This window comes from Dromiciops gliroides, chromosome 1, assembly GCF_019393635.1.
Source record: "Dromiciops gliroides isolate mDroGli1 chromosome 1, mDroGli1.pri, whole genome shotgun sequence".
NCBI classification, from domain to species: domain Eukaryota; kingdom Metazoa; phylum Chordata; class Mammalia; order Microbiotheria; family Microbiotheriidae; genus Dromiciops; species Dromiciops gliroides.
The window spans coordinates 643,512,631-643,531,914 of NC_057861.1; the positions used below are offsets into that span (position 1 = coordinate 643,512,631).

At 41.0% G+C, this 19,284-nt stretch overlaps 1 protein-coding gene across 1 annotated transcript; it reads right to left on the reverse strand.

The window, feature by feature from the left end:
* Window positions 1–5,340: 5,340 nt before the first annotated feature.
* DMAC1 (distal membrane arm assembly component 1) lies at window positions 5,341–7,614 on the reverse strand. The gene is made up of 2 exons (XM_043975592.1): window positions 7,220–7,614; window positions 5,341–5,671 (listed from the first exon to the last, which is right to left on the reverse strand). Exons 1-2 carry the CDS (start codon window positions 7,440–7,442, stop codon window positions 5,601–5,603), a joined length of 294 nt encoding a protein of 97 aa, XP_043831527.1. The 5' UTR covers window positions 7,443–7,614; the 3' UTR covers window positions 5,341–5,600.
* Between the last annotated feature and the right edge of the window lie 11,670 nt (window positions 7,615–19,284).

Genomic DNA, 19,284 nt, shown 5'->3' on the forward strand with positions numbered 1-19,284 from the left:
TGCTATTTTAAAAGTTTTTCTCCCTTACAGTTCTACATAGCCACCTCCATCATTGTGCAGCAAAGTGAGCAAAACCTCCTGTTTTATCAAACATTGTGAATAATGGCTTTTCTGCACAGATCTCAGTGCAACTTAAATCAGTTTTATAAATAAGTAGCTCAAATGCGCTTGCCCATTTCTCCTCCATGGAAGACTGTTAGTAATAAAATCAGTGGAATCAGGATTTCTTTGTAATCATGAATTAAAATTTATGACACATGCTGGATGAGAAGGCAAATTGCTATTTTCAAGGATGCCTTAAGGATTTTGCATCCTCTAAGTTCCATCCCTGCTCCCCCTCCAGGTGATATATAATGTGATGTCTATTTAAAAGAAGAGGAAACTGAGAGGCAAATGTTACAGGTAAGAAGATGGGCCCAGGTCAAGGGCAAAGCATAGACTGGAACTCTTTACTCTGAGCCTGAAAGTTGTAGAACTAGGTTGCTATGACAATTACTGTCAGTATTAATTCCCAATTATGACTTTAGCTGTAGGACATTCAAGCCAGGAGGCAGAAAATTAGAGAAAACCCCCTTTTAAAATGCTTTAATAATTAGTCAAATAAAAAACTTATCAAAAGCACCAGAGGAAGGGCAGGTGAAATGATATAGTAACTGTAAAGGTTAATGTCAGTCTTTATTGGGCCAGGCTGGCTGCTGCTGCCCTAGACATGTCCTCTTCTTCTGTCCGACATCTCCACCCTTTTCTAGAATATGCAGGGAAGCAGCTTCCATCTCCCAAACAACTTTTCATATTGGTGGCTATGATCTCAGAGGTGGAAAATCAATTAAAGACACTTGAGTAAGGCCCTGCCCTTCACTACAAATCATCTGATGTTTTTCAGATTCCCAGAGTTGCCATGATACATGAAATCAGAATGAAGATAGGAGCCCCATCCATCAAACTATTGTGATGTAGGCAAAATCCAAGAGACATAGTTTCTGGGTAAATATCAATTTATTAATTATAGCTAGAAAATAATTAATAAAATGATGGTCATTGGCTTTATCTCTTAAACCAAAGATGAACTTTGGGGGCTGCTGAAAGTGTAAATACCTTGGAAGAATAGGGGTTCTCGAAAGGCAGAAATCAACTCTGATTGGTTAACAATCAATGAAAGAAAGAATATTAGGAGAGGTGGGCTTATTCTAATGAGGAGATGGGGGATGTGACTTTGATTAAGTCACTTTTACCCATCTCTACCCAGACCATTCCCACCTTGGCAATCTATACAAATGAATCTACCTCCACCAGAGCCACTTATGTCCCAATTGGGTAGGGTCTTGTCCAAGATTGAGGAGTATATTAACCCAATCTCTTTATCAGCTCTGTCATTTACAGGCTGCTTTGACTCAGTAAAGAATGAGGAAAAAGAAAGGGGAAAAAACCCTGAATCCTCTGATATTAATTGGTTATTAATATAAGAGAAAATAATCATTTCTCTCACTCTCCAGAGTTTGATGCAAATCTGTGGCTGCTCTGGGACTCAGTTTCCTAATCTTTCTGCCCTGAAGCACTGGACTCCAAAGTGAGTTATCGATACCCAGTCCAACCCAGACTTACCAGGTTGCACTCTATCTGCCTGATGTATGTCCTGCCTCTCATGCCGGTACCCTACATTCTTCTTGAACTAGTTCCCAAAGCCATCATCCCCTTTAACGCTTCAAGTTTTGTTCTCTCTTATCCATTATCTGACAGGCTCTGTACCCAAGGTCCTGGAAAATTCTCTTATCTCATATCCAGTAGAGCTTCAAATTATACCAGGATCATCTCCACCGACTCATACTTTGATGATTAAATCCTTCTTCCACCCACGTTCCACAGAGGCAATAAGCCCCATGCTCCAACCACAAGGCTCTTTGTACCCACATTCTTGTGGAATGCTTATGGAATAGTGCCTCTTACCCTGACTGTCCTTTTCTCTCATACCCTTATTAACCTATGGGCTTGATGAAGTCCAGAAGAGTACAGACACATGGGAAATGGAGAAATGGATACCTTGGGTACCTTCCTTAACTAGAGGATCTGAGAGGAGCTTTCTGCTGTCGTCTCCTCTCCAGTCAAAGGGAAGGAGGGGCCCTAAGGGCAGCAGGTACTGACAAGGTGTGTTTTATATTATCCATTATTTTGTATTTTATTTGTCTATTCTCTCCAGTAGACAACTATCAGAAAGCCTCCTTGAAGTCACATTTTCATGTGCCAAAGGGCTATTTAATTCTTGTCAATCATGATTAATTTTGTGCCCTAACATGGTTCAGTAAGTCTACTCCCCTCTTTGTGAAGAGCAACTACTAGAGGATGCTAAAAGGGTTATTAACTTTGTATATGGCCTTGTTTGATGACCAGTTAACCCTGAGAATTCCTCTACAAGGACCACACACATCTCTAAAACAAATTATTTTTTCTATAAGTATACAGCTATTACCCCCAGAGCTGAGTTCTACATAAATATGTCAGATTATTTTTTACAGTTTTGCTTAGTGTAAGGGTCAATCAACCTAAGTAATTTTTGAAGTGGATATAAAAGACAGGTTTTGAGGCTGGAGGGATAATCCCATATTTTGATCTCTCTATGTAGTGTGTGGAAAATTGTCTCCAATGCAAACTCTCTAGCCTTTAGGGCTTGTGGACATGGTAAAATGATACCTTTCCAATGCTCTTATGGATTTTTACAAGTCAGAAGGGGCTAGACTCGTCTGACAAGCAAGAAAGTTTACAAAGAACTGACTTGCTAGTATGACGATTGTTATGTTACAGTATATAGTACTGAATTATGTGTGGTGTGGCTCCAGGAGGTAGACCTGGGTCTAATGGGTAAAAAATTACAGGACACAGAGATCAACCTGAGAGTTTTCTAACTAGAATTGTTCCAAAATTGAAATAGCTTTTTAGGCTTTTTAGTGTGTAGTCTGGCATCATGTAGTCTTTAAGCAGGGGATGTATAGGTAGCCATCTTTCAGTGACACTTAAGTCCTTTGGTTTCATTGGGTGAATTGACTAGATTACCTCTAAAATCTCTTCTAACTTTAGAATTCAGTATAATTCCTTTTTTAACCTTATTGAAGTGAATGATACAATTGTGTAATAATATATTCCCACTTTATTAGGAGTGGTAGTGGTTCACATTTAGATAGCACTCCATGGTTATAACACACTTATGTTTATATCCCTCATCTCACTTACACCAAAGAGAACCCCAGTGAGGCAGATAGCATAGTAAGGGCACAATCTGCAGAAAACATGAGGCTGAAAGAAAAGTTGAATTGCTTGTGTAAGGCCACACACTAACTAGTAAAATCAAGAGTTAAGCCCAAGTTCAGGCCTCACTCTATTATTTTACTGGATCATTTAAAATCTGTTAAGATCTTGCTTATTAGTGGAAAGGTCATCAGATTAACCTTTACAAAGACCCTAATTTACTCCATTTAAGGGACTGCACCCTGCTTTAAAGGGTACATTTGGGTAGTTAGTACCAGATTACCAAATCCTTCAAGAAATTGTTTGCTTAACATTGTCATTCACAGACTTGGACCCCCAACTTTTAAGTCTTTGCTTTTAAGTATACTTGTGTTACTTTACACAGACAGTTGTTTGGCTTCCCTTCCCAATCCACACAAGTCCAGAAACGAAGACCTTTCTGACACTACTCATCCCCCCACCCCCACCCCTTTCTCCACCCCGAACATTGTCTACTCAAAATTGGTGGTGTCTTGGGCAAAGCCCACCCAACTGGGAGTAAAAACTATAGGGGTGCTGCAGCCCTCTAGACTAGCCTGGCCCCAGGACTCCCCTAGTCCAGTGCATTAATGTTAGGCAGGACCAAAGCCTAGACATTCCCTTTCTCCCTTGCTTTCTATATCATTCTTGTTCCACACATACATTTACCACCTTTCTGGGAGACTGATCAAATCAACATTAACTTGGCTACCTCAAAATGAGATAATGCCCCTTTTTTTTTTTGCAGGGCAATGAGGGTTAAGTGACTTGCTCAGGGTCACACAGCTATTAAGTGTCAAGTGTCTGACGCTGGATTTGAAAACAGGTCCTCCTGAATCCAGGGCCAGTGCTTTATCCACTGTGCCACCTAGCTGCTCCCTAGGGATGATGCTCTATATTGCCCTATGGCTCCACTCGGGATCCTTTTGATTCTACTTTTGTGGGTTGCTTAGGCCAAAACTCTGCCTCCTGCTTCTGCTCCCTTATACTTAATACATGATGTCCATACCCCAGGATGTTCCCCCCCCGCCCCCCCCATTCCTCCATGTACTTCTATTGTGCCCTTTGAAATCCCTGTTCTAATGTGTATCTACTTATATACATGTAGTTTCCCCCAGGACAACATAACACTTCTTGAACACAAGAGTGGTTTTACTTCACTTCTGTACCCCCAGCAGGTACTTAATTGTTGAATTTTGCTGAACTATCCTAAAGACAAACACTAAAGTCATTTCCAATTGAAAATGTTTTCTCACTTTCATAGGACCAGAGAGCTAGAGCCTGACAAAACTTCAGAGGCTATTTAGTACTAATGAAGAAACTGAGGCCCGGGGAAATGAGTTGCCCAAGGTCACACAGATAGTATCAGAACAGTATTTTAACCTGGGTGTTGACTCCAGAGCCAGTGTAGTATCTTTCCCCACGTTGTTTCCCTTGGGTCCTTCCTTGAAATTCATCTCATTTTCCCACATGAGAACATTTCTAAGTGTTTCCTGCTTAGAGGCAGAATGAAAAGACCCATTTCTCTTACTGTACTTCGGCAAGCCTATCTGTAAACTTCCTAACAGCAGAGTAGTATATGTCATCACTGGCTAAAGTCAGGAAGTTCTGCCACATTTGGTGAATGAATTTAGACAAATCAGAGACAGAATATTAGCACTGGGAGGAACCTTACAGATGATCTAATTCAACTTCTTCATTATGCAGGCAAAGACACCGAAAAAACCCTTAGAATCATCCAAGGCCAGTCTGATAAAGTCTGGTCTACAAAATTTGGACCAGAGAAGTACCTTTCAGGTGACCTCTCTGAAGAGCCGCAGTTTCTTTTCTAAAATGAGGACATTACCTGAATTAGCAGCCTCATGATTTTGTTGTGAGGAGCTGACCTGATGTGCTGAAGTATTCTGGAAGGAATCTGATATCCCCCATATATGGGATTAGCACACTTATAAAAGGGCTGAATTTATAGTCAACAATGTGTTATGAGCTTGACCGAAAAAGCAGTTATGGGTAATTTTCTCATTTTGCCTGATGATGTTTTTCTGATAGTGCTCATTCTTTCACAGACAAGACTCACACAACCTCTTCTCTACTCGGAGAAATTTATTCACAGCTGTGAAGGGAGTGGCAGGCCTAGGTAAAAAGAAATAGGAAGTCATGCTTTGTCCATGTCCCCTGCAGCCATCTACAGATCTGAAAGATCTGAAGCTGGATCACTGTGTCCTGGAACATGTGATGGTCTCTTGCTTCTATTGTCCTGGTCTGGGTAATCCACTGAAGTGGCTGGGTGATCCATGAAGATGGGTGGCTGAATTGTAAAGCTGCCAATTTCAGCATCCTCACCGTCATTGCTTCTTTGTGTCTTGGAGTTTTCCTACAGGGTCCGCCAATACGACTACCCCCCAACAAGCAATGCCTGAGGACAATAATAATAATAATAGCAATTCATATTTCTTTAGCACTTTGAGAGCACATTTCTCAACAACTCTGTGAGGAAGGTAGGTAGGCAGGGTGAAGTCTTATTATCCCCATTTAAGGAGGAGACAACTGAGACTGAGAAAGGGTGAAATGGGTTGTCTAAAGTTAAAATACTTAATAAGTGACTGAACTCCAACAAAGGCCTTTTAAGACTAGCACCTTAAGGACATCAAATTTCACATTCTAGGAAGCTAGTTAGGCTCCTTTTACATTCAAACATTTAACGAAAAAAATTATTAATTACCTGTTGTGTGTAGAGTTAATTATTCCTCTACCCCTTCCTCTGCCATGTTCCCCCCTGGTGATTATTTCAAATTTCTCCTGCACTATATATAGCTTGTTTGTATATAGTTGTTTGCATGTTGTCTCCTTAATTAGACTGTAAGCTCCTTGAGGTTGGGGCTGTCTTTTGCTTTTTTTATGCCAGCACTTAGCACAGTACCTGGTACATAGTAAGGGGTTAATACTGACTGACTTTCCATCTGCTTAGAGGGTTGTTGCAAGGATCAAGTGAGATAATATCTGTAAAGCACTTAGCCCAGTACCTGGCACACAGTAGGTGCTTTAATAAAGGTTTGTTTCGTGGATAGAGCACCGGCCCTGGATTCAGGAGGACCTACCCTGGGCAAGTCACTTAACCCCAATTTCCTCACCCAAAATATAAACAAATAAATAAAAAATAAAGGTTTGTTCCCTTCTCTTCCCCTTGGAGGTCCAAGGTTCATTGACTCACTTTTTGATTCTATAATCTGCAAGGTGTGGTGGGATAAACAATGGTGAGAGTCCTAGATTTGGAGCCAGAATATACTGGTTTAAATGAGGCTTCCCTTGCTTACTCCCTCTGTGACTTTGGAAAAATTACTGTCTGGGTCTGTAGTCTCCTCCTCCCCAGTGGGCTCCAGAGGTGTCAAAGTCCTGAGTGGGCCAGAACCAGATTAAAATGTAGCTGGGAAACATTTAACAAAACAAAAACAGAACACAGCTAATGTTCGTTTGTGGCTTGGACCACGTTAATCTGTAGTTCTACAAATTCACATGAAGCCGGTCTGACACCAATGGAGGAGCTGGCTTTTACGATTCTAAATCTTGTTTATGACACGGAGCCTGGGGAATCCAGCTCCCACCAGACAAACGTCCCTTTTGCTGCCTCAGTTTCTTTCTTTGTAAAATGAGGCTGTCATTCTCGCCTCAGCTCCCTGTTTGGGTTGCTAGGAGGGAAAGAGCCTTGTGAACCTCACCACCTCACTGAAATGGGAGCTATTATTATTATTATTATTGCTGTTGTTGTTGCTTCAGTGTAGGTGGAATCTCTTTTCCCTCCTCCCCACCCCCACTCCCACCATCCATGAGCCAGCAAACCCCTTCCCCTGTTTCTTCCCTGCCTCTGGAGCACTCAGCACGTGACTCCTCTCCCCAGCTCTCGCAGCGCACCCCCTCCCCGCAACCTCCCGCCCCGTCCCGGCCACCGTCCCCGCCTCGCGCTCACTGATGCCAACGACCATCTGGAAGATGGTACCCGGGCTGGGGGCATAGCCGAGCTTCAGGGGTCGCCGCGCAGTCCAGTACACATAGCCGCCGGCCCCCAGCAGCCCCATTCCCGATAAGAGGCGGCAGCTCAGGCAGCCCCCCATTAACGGGGTCTTGCCCGGAGCTGCGGCTGGAGCCGGGGCTGGTGGTGCGGGGGGCGACGACGACGTGCTGGCAGCCATAACTGAGTGGGTGGGCAGAGAGAGCGACCCTAGAAGAGGCGGTTTCCACGCGGAACTCACGACGCAACGACTCCGGAAGCCGAGCAGAGATGGGAGCCGCACAGGAAATAGGCGCAGTGATTCATTGGGAAATGTAGTTTGTCCTCTCTGTCCCAGTGCTCTGTTGAAGGAGACCGGACCGGAAGTGAGAGAGTGCTGTCGAAGGGGCGGTGTCTTCCGCTCGTGTTTAAAATTCACGCCTTGCGTCTGCCTTTCCCTTTGTCCTATCTACCAATGCTCGTTGTTCTCACTCTCCCACTAACCACAGAGAAAGGGAACTATATCCTGTGTTTATGGTTCCGCAGAAAGATTTGGAAACCACTCCCTTTTGTAAAAAAGGAAACAGAAAGAAGGTGACTTAGCCAAGGTCACATCTAAGAGGTGTCACTGACTAGTATTCAACCCCCAAACCCTTAATTTCTTATGCTTTGTGTCACGGCCCCGCTGCCTCATCTTCCTTGTCTCTTATTCTTCTTGGGTCTATTAATGTAAAATGAAATCCAGCAGGGAACTGTTATTTAGCTAATCCTCCCACCATTGCTAAACATACTAGCCTAAATGTGGTGACCTAGTTTTTATATTTAGACTTTAAAATTTAGCACAAATTATCAAGATAAGTGCCTCTATTTTCAATGTGGCTTCTTTGCTATTGAAAGCTAGCCTATAGGCTGTTCATCTTGTCAGCGATAAGAGCCAGTGTGGTAAAATGCAAAGAACACCGGACTCCTTCTACCCTGCATCTTCCTGGTTTCAATTCCAAGCAACAAGATGCTCTCTCAGGTTAAATTCATCACTAATAATCTCATCGCCAGTCAGTAATCAAGCCTTACCTCACATCATTTTCTTCTGCCCTCTTTCCCCTCTGATAGGAGAGTGGAGAGCAAAGTACCAAATACCTCCCCAAAACCTTCTTTTGTATAGTCCAGAAACCTTATTTTGGTCCATTCCACTAGATATCTGCTGTTCCCCGCAGTTTTAACTCCACCAGAACAAGATGCAGGGCATTGGCTTGCTTTATATGAATTGGATCCTCAGCCCTTAACTCAGTAACAGGCACATAGTAGGCACTTAATGTTTATTGGATTGGACTGGACTAGTTAAGGTAAGTGGTATAGTAAGAGCGAGTACTAGATTTCAAGTCAGAAGACATATGGTTAGAATCAAAGCTCTTCCAGTTACTACTTAGCTGACTTTGGGCAGATCATTTCTCTTTCCTGGGCTTTGGTTTCCTCATCTATTTTTTGTTTATTTGTTTTGTTTTGTGTGGGGCAATGAGGGTTAAGTGACTTGCCCAGGGTCACACAGCTAGTTGTGTCAAGTGTCAGAGGCCAGATTTGAACTCAGGTCCTCCTGATTCCAGGGCTGGTGCTCTATCCACTGCGCCACCTAGCTGCCCCCTCCTCATCTGTAAAAGGAGATAGGACTAGATGATCTCCAACGTTCCAGTTCTGTGTTGGATGATGGAGATATAAAATGGAATTAAAGCAAGATCCCTTCCCTCTTTTCAAAGAGTTTAGATTGGACAAAAATAGAGTATATATCATTTCTTTGTATGTGGTTGTTTGCATGTTGTCTATTCTAGTGGAATATGTGCACCTAGAATGTAGGGACCCGGTTTTTTTTTTACCTTTCTGTATATTTTGCCTTTCTTCACATGGCCAGTGCTTATTAGCTCAGTGACTCATAATAAGTGCTAAATGAATGCTGTCCATAAATCTGTTTATTTCTCACCCTAAATCTATTTCTCATTCCATATCTAACCCTAATAAGTACAGTCTTTTTTGTCAAGTACTTTGTAAGTTCAGGTCCTGTATGTTTTGAGATCAGTGTCTATGTGTGTAATAGGCAAGTTTTATTATGTGGATATTATACTTGTCACACTCCAGATAAGTATATGCTGGGAAAATAAGATTAATAGTAAACAAAATTATTTAGGAAATTTCTTTTAACGAAGTAACATACCATCCAAAATTTCACAGCACATCTGATGAAATTCAGCATGTGAATAGGGCATACTCTTTGCTCTTCTCATTGGAAAAATATTTATGAAAAATAAAGATCAGCCTTTAAAGGTTCATTTTGTTCTACTAAATCAAATGCTTAAAAAACCCCAAAGCCCCCAACCAAGAAAAACCATGGGATTTTATGTTCTCTGAACCTTTCAGTCAGTTCTGTGAGTTAAAAGACATAGTCTGTGATAAAATATTATTTGTGAAATCCTGCCTTTTTCTTTTATCTTCATCAAAGAGATCTTCAATGTGGCTGTGTATCCTGCTCATTAAGATTATATGGAGATGGGGCAGCTAGGTGGCGCAGTGGACAAAGCACTGACCCTGGATTCAGGAGTACCTGAGTTCAAATCCAGCCTCAGATACTTGACACTTAGTAGCTGTGTGACCCTGGGCAAGTCACTTAACCCCCATTGCCCTGCAAAGAAAACCCAAAACAGAAACAAAAAAAAGATTATATGGAGAGGAGAATGTTGACATGTGCACTGGTATTTATTTTTATTATAATTCTCAGGAAAGGGGTGAGCGGGAAGGTGAGGTGTATATGGGAGAGTGAGGAATGACCAGTATGAAGATGAAGAAGCATGGTTCCGGGAAATACAGAACCCATTGACTTAGCTCCTGTAAGGCACAGTCTCTTCAGGAAATGGCGATAGGCTTTTCCAATGTCAATTCCACTTCTCATTTTTCATTGTCATTAGTTCATTTGATTAGATCATGTTGGAGTTGTTATACTTGCTTATTGTGTCTTCTATATTCTATAACATCATATATATTGATACCACTATATAGTTTAATTTTTCATGTCTTTATGTCTTATCTGCATAACTAGATTGCAAGCTTATTCCTTCAATAGCACCTAGAACAGTGAAAATACATTTGTTCTGAATACCAGCTCAGTAGCCTGTTGGCATCTAGAACCAACCTACCTATCTAAAACTGAATGAATCAGCTTCTACCCAAAGCTTGGTCTTCTAACTTTACTCTTTCTGTTGAAGACATGATCCACCTAATCACCAAGACTCATCACTTTAGAGTGATCTACTTCTTTCTTTTTCCTTACTTCACAATCCAGTTAGGAGCTTCATCCTGTCTGTTCTTCCTTAGTAGTATCTCTCATATTCATTTCTCTCACCCCTTCCCCCCTCTCAAACTCCACTTGAGTTCCTCTGTTCAGATTCTCATCTGTTCTTAATCTAGACTCTTGTAATAGCTTCCTAATTTGTCTTCTTGTTTCTAATCTATCCTTCTTCCCATCTTTTCCTTTATATAGCTTTTGAAGTCATCTTCATTCTACTACCCCGACCATGGCATTCCTCTGCTTAAAAACCTTAAGTCATTCCCCATTGTGTATGACAGTATAAATTGATTCAAGGCCCCATGTAGTCTGACTTCAACATATTTCTCTAGACTACTTTCCTATTGTGTCCCTTTACATTCCAGTCAGATTGGACCATTCTCCCCATTTTTTTTCTTTCCTCTCCCATGGATCAATCCACGAGTATTCATTAAATGACAGCTGCCAGAAAGTATCCTGATGCTGGGGATACAAAAACAAAAATGAGGCTTTGCCTTCCAAGAGCTCTCATCTACATTGTCCTCTTGCCTAAAATTGATTCTCTTCTCCTCTCCATCCAATCTTTGTCTATTCAAATCCCTCTCTTCCTTCAAAGCCCAGCTCAGAGAGTTCCCTCATGGAACTATAGTGATCCTTCCCAGTTCAAGGGATCTTTTTTGTCTCAGATGTCATGTATTATTTGCAGGACCCTTTCTTTGAACTTATCACATTCTATCTTGTATCATTGTTATTTCTATTCATGTATTTCCCCCAACTAGATTGTAAGTATCTTGAGAACAAAGTCTATATTATATGTGTGTGTGTGTGTGTGTGTGTGTGTGTGTGTATGTGTGTGTTTGTGTGTTTCATTCCCCTCACCAGCATGGTGACTTATATACAATAGGGTATTAATAAATGTTTGCTGAATGAATAAATGCATTATTATTGGATGCCTTACTCTCAAAATGTCACCAAAGTCTTAGTTCAGTACAGTTAAAACTACATTGAACTGGGGTAGCTAGGTGGCGCAGTGGATAGAGCACCGGCCCTGGAGTCAGGAGTACCTGAGTTCAAATCCGGCCTCAGACACTTAACACTTACTAGCTGTGTGACCCTGGGCAAGTCACTTAATCCCAGTTGCCTTACTAAAAACAAAACAAAACAAAACAAACTGCATTGAACTAAGACTTTGAGGACAGTTGTATTTCAGACATTCAAAAAGTATTTGTAAAATTGAGTTTATTGGGCCAACTTTTCATAAATCTTCAAATATCCTACATACTAAAAAAACAGCAACTCAGTCACTCATACAGTCTTGCACCCATCTTAATCACAGTAACATGAGCAATTTGAGGGTTCCCCCTTTGTCTTTCACATTGTGGACTGATAAGTGTTTCAAGAAAGAAACGATTGAAAAAGATATTCACTTAAGGTGTCTATGAACAGAAATAAGGCCCAAATAAAATGGCCTTACTTTCATTGCAAAATATAGCCTGTTGACTCTTATCAGGAGAAGACCCTATTTAGCAATTGCTACAGACATCATGGAAAGAAAGTTTCATCCAAAGAACCCAGGAGAGCCTGTCACAGGTAGCAGAGAGGATGAATATAGTAATGCTAAAGAATGGCATGGTTCCGTCTAAAAGGACTCTCAGATGGAAATACACATACCTGGTTTTACTGGGTTCAGGAGGAGGACTTAACCACATGTAAAGGGAAGACACAGCATTTTGTTGAAAAGGTCAGCAGAAAAATAGCACCATATGTAAAATCTAATTTAAAATCTCTTTGTAATCAGTGAATGTGTAAATACCAATGACTTCATGGTACTTGTGCAGCTTAAGGAGATGTTCATATCATACACCTGGGGTATTAGTATTACTAGACAGGCCCTTAACTTAAAGGCTAGAGTTAAAGGATTGTTAAATAAAAATGAAATGTGCTAAAATAGTCATTACTGAGAGTTTTTCCTTTGATCCCTAGACTTTTTAAATGCTTATCCAAATAGAAACTTTAAGAATGGTCCTGTGTAACACTGGACCTTTGAAATCCCACTGAAAACTCAGTCTCTGGAGCTTCTTGCTGCTTTTTTTCAGGGTTCAGTTAGTAGGTTATTTGGGGGTAATCAATTTTGCAAAGACCCAATTAGTGTAAATCTCCAGACCATACAAGTCTAAATCCAGTAGCAGACACAAATAAGAAAGCTACAGTATAGATAACAAAGAGAATTGAGTAGGAAATGCTTTTTTCTGCTCCCATAAACAGGTAGTGCCTATTTAAAGACTCCAGGGTATTTATAAACTAATTCTCATGATATAAATAACAGGAGGACTAAGTCATATTCAAACTCAGAGTCTAGTGACTCTGAATCTAGTACTTAGAGTTCAGGGAACCATGCCTCATGCTGGTCTACTGAAGCTCACCAATCCATTGAGGGCTTTCCTCTCAGCATTGTGTTCATTAAATTCTTCTGGAACTAGAGAATTTTGGTATGCTCTGGCCAACCTGCTGGTGATTTTCTTCCCATTCCCTCCAAAGACAATAACTTGGTTCCCTGACCTCTGGACCTCGAGTGACTCCACTTTTAAAATTCTGCCTTCTAGAAGATTCACCATTAATAGAGCTCTAGCCCAGTAAGTATCACTACTCTATGGTCAGATGCATAGCTTTTTTTTCTGGGAAAGGCTGTAAATGTCATTTCACCCAGTAAGCAATATTCCCTGGGTCCCAAATATCACGGAAAAATGATATCCCAGGGACTTTCCCCCTCCAGCTGTGGATGCTAATACAGGCTACGGTTTCATTTTGACAATCCCATTTGTACCACACCACTTATTTTGGAATGGAGGGTTGTAGCTTCTCTACCAGAAGAAATGACAGAGTGCTAGAAATCCAAATTGATCCAGTGACATTCTTAGAGCCAACATTCTGATTCTCATTGTGACTGGCTCCTCTACATTTGGATTCCTGGACCTGGGGTCCCGTTCCTGCGCCTCAGATCTCTCTTCTTCTTCTTCTTCTTCTTCTTCTTCCTAACTAGGTTCTCTACGCAAGCCATTTCTGGACAGATTTCCAGATTTCCAGGCACAGTGCTGCTTCCAAGAAAAGATTCTGTCTGCTAGATTGGTCGACTGATTCCAAGTTGCCCCATGGCAGTTTGGCCATGATTCTATTCCCTGTGGTTCCTAAGAGACTGCCTCACCTGCATGACCTTACCTCAGCATCTCCTTGTAGGCCAAAAGAGAAAAAAACCAGACTGCGAAATCTACTGTGTTTAAGTAAATGCTGTCATTTTCAGGTGAACCCCTCTGCACAGCCCAGTGCTGTGTGAGCCAAAATGATGCAATATGAAGTTTGATGTTTATTGAATACAAAGCATTACACTGTGAGCAGCCAAGTAGCATGTTTTCTATTGGTTCTGGTCCTGGTATGGATTACAAGAGAAACTGCCTGGCTTTTCTTCAAGGAATGGTACTTCATAACTCTTTGAGAGTTCTCTGCTTAGAGAAAAATCATGCACACATGCCGTTAAGCCTGAGGAAGGGCTGCTGAAATACACTGATGCATAAGCCCAGGCCTCCAGTCCTGTGAACAAAGAAATGGTCTAATTATTTTGGTTTTCCCCATAACACTCATTCACTTAAATAGAATGCCTCCCCAGCAGCTTGCCTCTTAATGCTGTAACAAAGGAGGAATTCTTATTGATCCCTGCCATAATATGTTTAGGCCTGGTGGGTATTGCAAGGGTGAACATCTGGGACTGATATTTTCTGCTGACCAGTGAATCAGCAGGAAAGGAAAGAGGAGATGATGAGACCCAGATGTTCAGCAGTTTCCTACTTCTAATAGATTGCTGAAATTAATCCACATTGCATCTTACTGTCAGAAGTGAGACGGTACCATGGATTGCAGCTGCTTATAAGGCAGAGTTCAGAGGAGGAAGGCATTCTTCTTATGACACAATGAACAATTTTCACAAAGTTGTAATTCCCCTCAAAGCTTTCTTAATGTGTCTAACTCTTTCTTCGACCTTCCTTGAAGAGCTCTTCTGTCCTTTACAGGGGGATAACGATTTGCTCTTGGCACATAGTATGAGGTGGCAGAAAAGAAGACTGAGGAAAAGGGGCTGTATTTGTTGATGATGGGTTGCAACAGAGGCATAACTATTATAGAGGCAAATGGAGCAGGGGCCAGACTTCTCTCCCTGTGTATACGTGCATTAGTTGCATGTGGGGAGTGGCAATCATGGCTATGGTGGGGGCTTGGGGGAAGGTGCATTATCTTCATGGAAGGTCACAATTTCATCTTCCTTCACTTGGTGATTATTGTCCTGGTGGAACTCCCTGGGGACATGGTCTGATGCCTCCTGGTGGGACAGTCCCCATTGCCTCCCACTGTCATCTAGAAACTGGCACCTGATGTAGGAGGCAAAAAAGGGGTTAACAGAAAAATTTAAGACCCAAGCTCTAATTCAGATATGAACTCTAAGAGGGATTCAGATCCCAGTTAATGGATAACTTAGAAGTCAGGATAATAGAGTAGTAATCAGTACCCATAAGGGGAACAGAGGGGGAGAGGCTGCAAAGACCTGAGACTATAACAATGAAAAAAATGACAGGCTATAGAAACTTAGACTAGGAATAAATGATAAATGAAGATGTTTTGAAACTAGCCATGGGAATCAAAAAGTGACATGCACAGAAAAGGCCAGATTTGTCTGCAGATTCACCTTATGACGTGTAAACCCCCAAAACACACCTCCACAGTAAAAGGTACCTGCCTCAAGGGGTTGGCTTAGGACCCCAGGACCTCCAAATTAGGATAAGAGCTCACCTGTACCTCCCAAAGATGGAGATTATTATAATGAGACTGATAATCAATTTATCCATACTATAAATATAACTGTCTTTTCTTTCCTTATTAGAGAGATACCTTTCCACTTTTCTGGTTCTCTTTCTGTGTTCACTCACAGTATTGCAATTAAACTTGGGAAACTGAGTCACTGAGTCTTATAATTCTTTTGGGATGACTCAAGATCAATTCGATGCTATTTGTTGCAGACATTTCCAGCTGTTGTTGTTTGTCCTTCATTCTCAAAGGAGACCATGACATTGGGGTGATGTCATGACTTGCAATGATTTGGATTTAAGTGAGGTAGGGCTGTGCAATGTCACCAACCTCATATTCTCCTCCAGAGCCATCTGGGTCCAATGGCGAGATATAGATGAGAAAGACTAGAGATGGCCCTGGATGTTTTAAGGATATTGGGATTAAGTGACTTGCCCAGGATCACACAGCTAATAAAAGTCTGAGGTCAGATTTGAATTCAGGTCCTCCTAACTTCTAGGCTGGCTATGAGTAGCAATATTGTGTTTGCATACTACTTCTACTATAGCACCCAGCAACAATTCTTATAATTGTATGGTATAATGGAAAAGCACCCTGGTCCCAGTATTGCAGTTTCTATGCAGGCATTTTTCTTTTTAAAACCAGCATACAAGCCACATGTTTTTCAGGTAATCCTTTTATTTTGTTTGTTTGTGTGTTTTGTAGTTTTCTGGTTTGTTTGTTTGTTTTTTCCATTAGCCAAGAGGCCCAGGTTCTGGGCTACTGAATTGTTTGTGTGACCTTAGGCAAGTAATTCAAAGCTATTCTATTTGGCTTCCCCAGTCACTGTGAGATAAGGTCTCTTTATCTCACAGGGTTATTCTGCAGAACAAATGAGCTGATGTAGGTGGCCTGACTTTTAAATGATGAGGCTGGTTTTTGTGGGCTAGGTTATGGAAAGTAGTCTTATTATTTCATAGCCACCCTATACATGAGAAAGGACTTTGAAAAGGACAGAGTGCTATCCAAATGAAAGGTGTTATGATGATTAATCCCTGCAATATCCCTGAGCTAGGCAAGGGAAAGAACATTGGTCTCCATTTTACACTTAGGAAACATGAGGCTCTAAGAGGGGAAGTGACTTTTCAAAGTTCTTAAAGTGATTCAGTGGTAGACTAGACAGGTAACAGCTGCAAAAGGGAGTTCTCCCTCTGTACTTTGCTCCCCTCCCTTGCCACTCTCCATTTTTCTGATTAAAAATAGCTAGTAAGAGATACCTTTATCAGAATACGTGCATTATGCATTAATTATGAGGCAGCAGAATTAGTACAGGCAAGTGTAATAAATGGTTATAATTAATAAATCACGTTTCTAGAGAGCTCAGAGATCACTGAACACTTTCCTCAAGTCCATTCTGCTAAGGATGTTGTGTCATTTTATATATGAGAACTCTGAGGCCGAGAGACATGAAATGACTCATCTGTCTGTAGTAATGTAGCTAATAAATTTCAAAGCCAGGATTCAAATCAAGGGTTCTGGACTCCCAGTCTGATCCTCTTGCTAACACGCCATGCTAAAATACGTACAAAATAAAATAAGCTTGGATTTCATATTTAAACCCTACATTTTAGCAGTGCTTGTAATTTAAGTAGCATTAGGGTCTACCATATGCACTGCCCACGACTGGATACTGTTTCCACTAGATTGGTTCTTGAAAACATTCCTCTTTCAAAGAATTACTCACCCACACATTCCAATCAGAATTTAAGTCAAAGTTTTTATTATTTGGCATACAGAGGTATGGCCGGGAGAAGAAGCCTAGACTTCGACTCCTGGGGAAGTACATGCTTATGGCATGTTCCTTAATCAGGCAGCCATAGAGGTATGGCTGTTAGGAGAAGTCTGACTTCAACTCCCAGAAGAAAGGAGAAGATGACAATTTTAGAGAGGTGAGAAGGGGGTTGGGGGAGAGACTTAAGACTGAAAAGTGACAGCAGTTTGAAAAGGATGATGTTAGTTATTTGGATATATGAATAATAAAAATTCCACATTTCTAACTTGAGATTATTGTCACTACCTGGTCCTAATCACATAGCAAACATGACTGGCTCCCAACTAAGCTCATGCTTAGTAAATTCAAGGAGCCCAGTTTTCTGGGTGGCTGCTTTATTATCTGGTTGACCAACCACTACCTGCTTAATCAAGTAATCTCTAACTGACTTCAGCAAGCTGATCAACCCAATTTCTCCATGGTAATAGTGTCCCCCTTGGGGCCAGAGCATCCCTAACTGGGCCCAGGCCTACTAGGCTACTACTACAGTACTATGGAGAATAGAGAAAAGCATCAGACATGATAACCTTCTGCCTAGGGGCTTATAATCTAGTTGAAGAGAAAACACATAGATACAACTAAAATGTCCTGCTATTTGTAAGTCTAGATGACTTACTTATGACAAGTTTTAAGAAAAGTTCAGAGGAGGAATAGATTTCCTTATTTATTTATATATTTATTTTTGTATGGAATGATTCTGAAAAATCTCATGAAGCAGGTGAACTATGAGCATAAGTCCAGAATAAATGGTGAGCGATAACACATTTTCCTTTGGATACCATGAAATAGTTGAGCACAAAATGAGAAGTAGATCTCTAACAGAAAACTATTATTAATGATGCTTTAAACATTTTTATTAATACTCTTTGTTTTTTAGATAATGATCATTTCCTAATATCCCCAACCCTAATAGAATCATAGTTTGTAAAAAAAAAAAAAGAGTTAAGGAAAACCAACCAGAATAGCAATTGCAACTCTAAGTACATGCAACCGTCAGCAACTGTAATCCTCTACCTCTATGAAGATGAACGAGATGCTAGTTCTTCATCTGTCCTATGGAATTAATATTGCCCATTGCATTTAGTCTGACTTCAACGGCCTTTTAGTGTCATTATCATTTATAATATTATTTTTCAAAGGCCATATTGCTCAGACATTTCTCCATTATTTAGTCCTAGCCAGAGTACAAAATGAAAGATCAGAAGGCAGGAGCCCAGTCCTCAGATCCTAGCATTCCCACTTGCTTAACTGTTTGCCCTTGAGAAGTCACTTACCTTATCTGAACCTCCACTTTTTCATCTGTAAAATGGGCATTATTACCTGTATCATCTTTTTTCCCTGTAATTTCATCAGAATAACAATTTATAGCTATCTCTTTCATTCATACAGATCTAGGTACAGATTGATATAGATCTAGAACTGGAAGGAACCTCAGAAGCTAACTCATGCAACTCATTTTACAGGGGAGGAAACTGAAGCCCAGGGTGCTTTAAGTGACTTGCAAAAGATCATATAGGTGGTAAGCACCAGAGGCAGGGTATGAACCCAGGTCCTTTCACTCCAAAGCCAGTGTTCTTACCACTTCACAACACTGTCTTATAATCTTAGACAAATGCATGACATACTGAAAGGTCAATTGACTTACCTACAGCTGTTTAAGTAGTTATCAGTCCATACATAAGCATCTATTAAGCCCCTGCTGTATGCCAGGTACTGGGTATACAGAACTAATGATGAAACAGCCCATATTCTTCATTCTTTTTGTTTGTTTGTTTGTTTTGTTTCAATTAGGTAAAAGAGGCCATTCTTTGCTTCTTTTCTTACCCAGTCCTAATTACTGAATGGGTGTTGCCTCAGGCAAACTGAGACCTGGAAAAGACCTTAACTTTAAAAGGCCAAGGTTTCTCATGCTTCCAGGGCCATCTCCAGTCATCCTGATCTATATCTAGCCACTGGACCCAGGTGGCTCTGGAGGAGAGAGTGAGGCTGGTGACTTTGCACAGCCCTCCCTCACTTAAATCCAATTCATTGCAAGTCATGACATCTCCTCCCCAATGTCATGGTCTTCTTCAAAAAGGA

Excerpts from the sequence above, each read along its gene's own strand:
- DMAC1 (XM_043975592.1), bottom strand. The coding sequence starts at position 7,442 with ATGGCTGCCAGCACGTCGTCGTCGCCCCCCGCACCACCAGCCCCGGCT. Across the intron at positions 5,672-7,219 it reads CCAGATGGTCGTTGGCATCA|GCATTGCTTGTTGGGGGGTA; the intron begins GTGAGCGCGAGG and ends TATTGTCCTCAG.